Source organism: Pinus tabuliformis, chromosome 9, assembly GCF_031772625.1.
Source record: "Pinus tabuliformis cultivar Carrire ecotype Pingquan chromosome 9, CPIR1, whole genome shotgun sequence".
NCBI lineage: Eukaryota > Viridiplantae > Streptophyta > Pinopsida > Pinales > Pinaceae > Pinus > Pinus tabuliformis.
Window position 1 is genome coordinate 123406273 of NC_142307.1, and position 7526 is coordinate 123413798.

Genomic DNA, 7526 nt, shown 5'->3' on the forward strand with positions numbered 1-7526 from the left:
AAACATGCTCTGATACCATGTTGAATTTCCACGACCTTGGGTTTAGGTTAGAGTCTTAAAATCACTCACACTACCAAACCAAGAATCTCAAACATAAACTACTTTGCACAATGGAAATATAAAGCAGTAAATCACACATACACAAATATACACACTTTTTAACAAAATTGTACAATCACCAATCTTCGTTATATTAAACCAAATATGAATAATACAACAACCTATGGTATACAAGATACAATGACAAAATTCATTGCAACTTCGATGTCGTATGTTGTCTTGCCGGTCCTTCACTTCCGTACTGCTCACTAGCTACCCCTTAGTCCTTCAAAGGACAACACATCGAGACTCCAAGAGGGCTGCCACCTAACATTGTTGCAAATCACTTCTGTAGCATGTACACGAGTTGATCCAATCTTCTATCTAGGATGGCTGAATCCCGAGCTCCAATCTGCCAAGCTAGCAGTCACCTTTGTCCATCAAGGTGCTGCACTTCTACACCAAACTTCACCCAATATTCAACTCCTCTTCATCACTTCAAGATAGCTCGTCTAGGGATACTTTGGGCTATCAAGACGTTTCCCTCTACGAGACCAATGTTGCCCAATACTACACTGTTGGTTCTGCTCCTAGGATGGACTCTTCACCACCACGTAAGGTTCTCCACTTGGCATCAACAAGCTTCTCCAATAAATGATCCAAAACTGACCCAAAAACCCAGATCCAACACACATTCAATGTTACTGCAATATTGTTGTCCCTCGTTAGGGCAAGTGCATGCTGTAACAACCCTTCATAAACCAACCTAACAACCTCCCTTTTGTCGCGACCTAGGAAAGGTAAGATGGCCTACTTGTGGGTTGCTGTTATGGGCAAGTGGTAGCCCTTAACACCCCAACGCTGGCATATTTTGGAGAGGCTAGGTCTGCGGCCTACCTTAGTTTGTTGTGGCTCCCTAAAAACCCTCCAAAATAGCCTCCTCTTAACATTGTTTGACCTCAAACAAACTCTCAAACATCCACAATAGTCTTGGTCTTCCAACTCTTCTACTCAGCCTTCTACAACACTTCGGTCATCTGAAACAACCCTAGAAATAGTCCCTGACCTTTGTTGTTTTTTCCTCTTAGTTGTGGCCCAAAACAAAGATTATATCTCCTCTCCAACGAGCTATCTTCTTGTTGTGTGTTGCACAAATGGATGAGGAATAGTTCTCCACTTTACCTCTATATATACACATAAAGGGGGCTCCATGAATTGATGAAAAGACATGTCTCTTAGATGAATTCATTTCAAGCCTACATGACTTGTTTGTCCATTAATTAATTGTCAACTTCAAAAATTCATATCTTCGTTTCTAGAGCTCTGACTTGAGTGATCTTTGGAGGTTTGGAATCAGAACGCCAATCTCTATCACCTAAAATTTTCTCATGCTCAAATTCATCATGGTTTTGCCCAAAATCCCGATGGGTGCAAAACCCCTACCTTGTGTTCCAAGCCCACAAGTGACCCTTGTGGTGCTTTGCCTTCCAAACCCCGAACCCTAGGGCTTGGAGTACCTCCCAATCAACACAAATCAACACCCACCACCCATAAACTTATTACTACACCCCAATTGCAACATAGAAGGATTATGTGATTTTGGTGTCCCTCTTCTTGAATTACAAGTGACTAGATACAAACTCAAGCTCCCAATTCTCCCTTTCAACATTGGGAGGAAATTACTGGAAGAATTTTAAAGCGACTAACTAGAAATCTTACATTGGATTTCGCAACAGAGTCCAAATTTATAAATCTTTGGTCTGCTACCTAATTCCATAAGCTTCGCCTCTTCTCCGGACATAACCAATGTTGGTACAAGCTCCACGGTTCAGCTTCACCTGGATCCCAGACCTGGCGCACCCGACTGCCAACACTTATGCGGGCGATTTTCCATTTGAATTTAGAGAATTCATGACCAATAGACTAGAGCCAAAGGAGAATGCATGGGCAAATGACTTGCGCAAACCCTTCACTAATTACGCCACCTTCTCGTATGCCCCTAACCAAGCTCACTAGAAACTGCAATATTTCAATCTTTGTCCTTCTTATAACATTTAAGACTTCCATATTGAAGCTTACCACAGTCCACTTTGCATGCTAACACCTCGCCAAATGTTTCGAGGGTGTGTGTGGGGGAGGGCATAGGCTCTCCCTCTCATGACCAATATGCTCGTCCTTGATCCAAATGGAAAATGGCATCAAGTTATGGTATTCATCCACCCATGGAATTTACCCATGGTACTGTAAGTGGAATCCACTCATGGTATTTATCCACCCATGGTATTCATTCACCCATGGTATTTGCCCATGGTATTATGGCATCCACCCATGGTATTCATTCACCCATGGAATTGACCCATAGTATTGTGACATCCACTCATGGAATTAACCCATGGTATTGTGACATCCACCCATGGTATTCATTCACCCATGGAATTGACTCGTGGTATTGTGACATCCACCCATGATATTCATTCACCCATGGAATTGGCCCGTGGTATTGTAACTGAAAAATACTATAAGCAACAAGTCGCATTTCGTAAAAGGATAGTTTGTCTGCCACAATGTAGCTCTTACAATTATTCTACATTTTAATAATAATAAAAAATCTTCATGGTTTTGTTTATTGGGGATTCTCCTTTTTTTTTTCTTCTGGCAATTTTTCAAATCTTGGGGGCCTCCCCCCCCCCAAGATCCATTTCAATGTTTTAGATCTTGGGGGCCTCCCCCCAAGATCCACATCAGTGGTATCAGAGCAGGTTATGATTCCATGGGAATGATGGTTTGATGCATATTTTAGTTTCAAATTTTGCATCAATATTCAACAAACTTAAGGGGCACAGTGCGACCTCCGCAGAGCACTTTCTTGGGCCAAGCAGGAAGAATTTTTCTTTTTTCATTTTTTGCGGGATTTTTTTTGGGCGGTGAGTTTGTAGATCAGATCTGAAACATTCGGTACAATATTTACAAAAACAAATAACAGATTTGGATTCCTTGCGAAAAAGTACCAAAATTAAAAAAAAAAAAAATCGGCCAAATCGGAGTTTGGATGATGGAGATATCGCTGATTTAAAATCAGCTATGTTGTAGATTTTTTTTTTTTTGACGACAACTGGTGGACAACGACACTCCTATCATTTTTTGAAGTTTTTGTGCAGAATTTTAGAAAAAAGATTGTAGATCTGAGCTCTTCTTGAAAAATCACCCAATTTCAAAAGAAAAATGGGTTGCGTCGGAGTTCGGATGTGGGAGATATCACTCATTTAAAATCAACTATTTTTTCAGAACTTTTGTGACAGTAGAAAAAATTGTTGCGTGAATCGGAGATTCTAGGGTGTCTAGATAAGGATTTCTGGAAGATGCAAAATGGTCCCTTTACTTCAAAAAATAGGTTATAATAAATATTTTGAGTTATATTGACCGAGTTATGTCCATTTTAATTCTGAAGCAACATTTAGAGTGGGTTCCTGTTGGAGACATGCCCTCCCACCCCACTTTAGTAGGCACTTGCTTCATATTCATCAGTTTCAGCATAACAACATTCGGCTTGGGTTATTTTGAGATGTGCCCTCCCACCCCAGGCTATGTAGGCACTTGCTACTTCATCAACAACCAACATCATGGTTATGGGTCAACTGCACAAAATCCTTCTCATTGAAGTCCATTTGCTAGGCCGCACACTGTTAGTATCACAGTTGGTCACACACATTACATGGTATCTCTATCCTCGGATCGTTTGTCATGGTTATAGGTCATCCACAAACCCACACTTCATCGAAGTCCATTTGTTAGGCCGCACACTGTCAATATCACAGTTGGTCACAAGCATTACAGGGTATCTCTATCTTTGGATCTTCGTTCATCATGGTTATGGGACCCACACTTCATCGAAATCCATTTGCTAAGATGCACGCTGTTAGTATCACAGTTGGTCACAAGCATTACAAGGTTTATCTATCCTCGGATCTTCGTTCATCATGGTTATGGGTTAACCACATAAAACCCTTCTCTTCAGTGGCTCTTCATATTCAACAAAGGCTTCGTAGGAAGGAACTTCACGCAATTGGGACCATTGCTTCTTAAGGAGGGAGGAATGATCCAAATGGAAAATGGCATCAACCTATGGTATTCATCCACCCATGGAATTTACCCATGGTATTGTAAGTGACATCCACTCATGGTATTTATCCAACCATGGTATTGTAAGTGACATCCACCCATGGTATTCATTCACCCATGGTATTATGATATCCACCCATGATATTCATTCACCCATGGAATTAACCGATGGTATTGTGACATCCACCCATGGAATTAACCCATGGTATTCATTCACCCATGGAATTGACCCGTGTTATTGTAACTGAAAAATACTATATGTAACAAGTCGCATTTTGTAAAAGGACAGTTTGTCCGCCACAATGTAGCTCTTACAATTATTCTACATTTTAATAATAAAAAAAATCTTTGTGGTTTTGTTTATTGGGGATTCTCCTTTTATTTTCTTCTGGCAATTTTTCAGATCTTGGGGGCCTCCCCCAAAGATCCAGATCAGTCCTCTTCTGCCCCCATCGTGGTAGGAATTCATCCATGTTATTAGAACCCTCGCTATGAGCATAATTTACCTATACATAATGAGATTGAGATAAGAATATGACCAAAACCACCCCAGAGATAAGAGGGTGACCTTGGTTCGAACCATTAAAGAAATTCCAAGGAATATCCACTTCTAAAGCAAACATAACTGGAGTCCTTGGCTTGTTATTTTTGAAATCCATCAGCCAATTGTAACTTCTGAGGAATATCAATGTCTTTGAAAATACTGGAATTCCTACCCACGAGATAACAAACACCACAATAAGTAGAAAACCTTCCAACTGAAAGACCAATTTGTCCATTAACCATTCACACAAACACTCACTTAGAATATGTTTTGACCAAGAAATATTCTACTTATACTTTAATTTAACAATCCAGAACACTTGTATACTACAAGGGCAAGAGATTAAAAGATGAGAAGATGATGTCTTGTGGGACTTGCATAAGGCCTAATGACTAGGATTAACTTAGCCCCTCTTAACACCATTGTCCCAAGTTAATAACTATTATTCAAGGGTAGTCATAATGTGTTATTACACTTCAAAGGAGCATGCAACTTCTAGAGATAGCTCCACCATCACTGCATTTCATCATTAAATCAAGGTTCACTCCATGCTTTATAACCCAACTTTGTAGTGAATTCCCTTGTTCTAGGATTTTTTGATCAACAAAGGATTCTTCCTCTTCCACCCTTAACCTGATAAAATTGGAGGGCAACTTGCCACATATTGATTCTACACCACAACATCTCTCCCCTCAAGCCCCAAGAACTCCACAGACTTTCACCCTTCACAACTAAACACTTGAGGTGATTGGGCATTAACGTCTACCAAAGAATAAATTCAAGCATCATTTAGTGAATGGATAAGGGAATCCAAGAGCCTAAAATCCTCATCAACACCCAACCAAGGATCCTCTCCCGTCCTTATTTTGTGGATATTCCCTATCCTCCAAACTATCTAGACACCTACTAGAGAAAAGGAGTCGACTAGATCTTTCCTCACAATAGATCCACCAGAGGACTTCTTAGGCATTTTATCCCAATCTTCAATGCACTGATTATGTAAATACTTGGACTTCATCACTCTACTGCAAAGAACTTTGTCTTGAGTGAGCCTCCACAAAATTTTGGCAACCAACGTCTCTGTAAAGATGGAAATATTTTTCATTCCCCAACTACCGAAGACTTTGGAAGCTACCACCCGGCTTCACTTCACTAAATGAATTTTAATACACAATATGGAATTAAAGATAAGAAAAATTTGATCCCTCTATATGCTCAATACATATTTTTTTTGTTGTTGACTAGGCTAAGCCTAGGTTGAGGCCAACGTGCTTATTGGATTGAAGAAGACTGATCTACGCATAATAGGAGGCTTGTCATCGGGTTTGTGTGAAGCTTGGTCAAGCTTGGATGACCATTGAGATAGTTTTTAACCCCTCGAACTGACTCCCATCCTCAATCCCTCCCCATAAGGTTTGAACCCAAGACCAAAAGAAGACTAAGCCTCATCCAAACCAACTAATCTATACCTCATGAATTTTCAATACATAATTTACTCTTATAAATTATTAAAAAAACTTACTTATATAATATGTCACATCTGAAATATTTATAAATTTAGTTTAAAATAAAAAATATTTAAAAAAAATGAACCCAATTTCATTTAATCACATATAAATTTAATTTAATATTCATCCCTCTCGGTGTACAATAAATCTGAATGAAAATGGAGTTTCCTCTAAAGGGATTTTGGTATGGTGGGTTCAAATTTAATGGGGCACGCCCCATCGCTTCACCGCTGGTCAAGCCCCGTAGGGAATCCGCTAAAGGTATTTAACACACTGATAAGCAAATCCAATCTACGGTTGAGATCAAACGGAGGCCATCGATCCGTGCCGCGCTCCACCAACCAATAGCAAAATAGATTTCTCCCTTTATAACTTCCCAATAGTACATTGTAAGTCACACGTCTGGTTATTGATCTGAGCAGGATATTTGCCATCTGTGAAATTCGAATTCGAGTCAGTAATGGCGCCCAAGGGAGAGAAGAAACCCGCGGAGAAGAAACCCGTCGCAGAGAAGGCTCCTGCAGAGAAGAAGCCCGCTCCCAAGGCTGAGAAGAAGCTGCCCAAAGAGGGCGGAGAGAAGAAGGGTAAGAAGAAGCATAAGAAGAGCGTGGAGACCTACAAGATCTATATCTTCAAGGTTCTCAAGCAGGTTCACCCTGATGTGGGTATTTCCAGTAAGGCCATGGGAATCATGAACAGCTTCATCAATGATATTTTTGAGAAATTGGCAAGCGAGGCATCGAAACTCGCCCGCTACAATAAGAAGCCCACGATCACCTCTCGGGAGATTCAGACTGCTGTAAGACTTGCCCTTCCAGGGGAGCTCGCCAAACACGCCGTCTCAGAGGGCACCAAGGCTGTGACCAAATTTACCAGTGCTTAAATTGGGTATTCTCTGAATCAAATTTAATGGTGTCTTTTGACACCACCTCTTCTATGGAAATATTTATTCTCTTTGTGGAAATAAGCTTATTTGTAAATATATATTTTTCTTGGGGCTGTATGAGATGGCTTCCTAATATATTGATCTGTTTGTTTGCTTATAAATTACTTTGTCTTTGTGGAATCTTGGGGTCAGTTGTTACATTTTTTGAAAAGCTTGTGCTCTTTTGAGTCGCAAAGCAAGTTTGTGGGAATTAGATGATTAATTGACAATGAACCTGGATCACATTTCTAAATGTTCTGGTGCACTGTTGATTGCGGTTTTTTTATTTGCAATGCAATCTTCTATTTTGGAGATGTTGTTGGGATTTGGGCTGAAAAGTAACAGATATTGTCAATTGGAAGTGTTGTGGTATATTGCTGTGATTTTGGGG

General features: G+C 40.1%; 1 protein-coding gene across 1 annotated transcript; it reads left to right on the plus strand.

Moving 5' to 3' along the window:
• The first annotated feature begins 6589 nt into the window (after positions 1-6589).
• Positions 6590-7260, plus strand: LOC149147395 (histone H2B.4-like). Its single transcript, XM_089445761.1, has one exon. It carries the CDS (start codon positions 6671-6673, stop codon positions 7091-7093), a length of 423 nt encoding a protein of 140 aa, XP_089301887.1. The 5' UTR covers positions 6590-6670; the 3' UTR covers positions 7094-7260.
• Positions 7261-7526: the final 266 nt, after the last annotated feature.

Bases quoted from the DNA above. Each gene is read 5' to 3' on its own strand.
- LOC149147395 (XM_089445761.1), top strand. From the start codon at position 6,671: ATGGCGCCCAAGGGAGAGAAGAAACCCGCGGAGAAGAAACCCGTCGCA.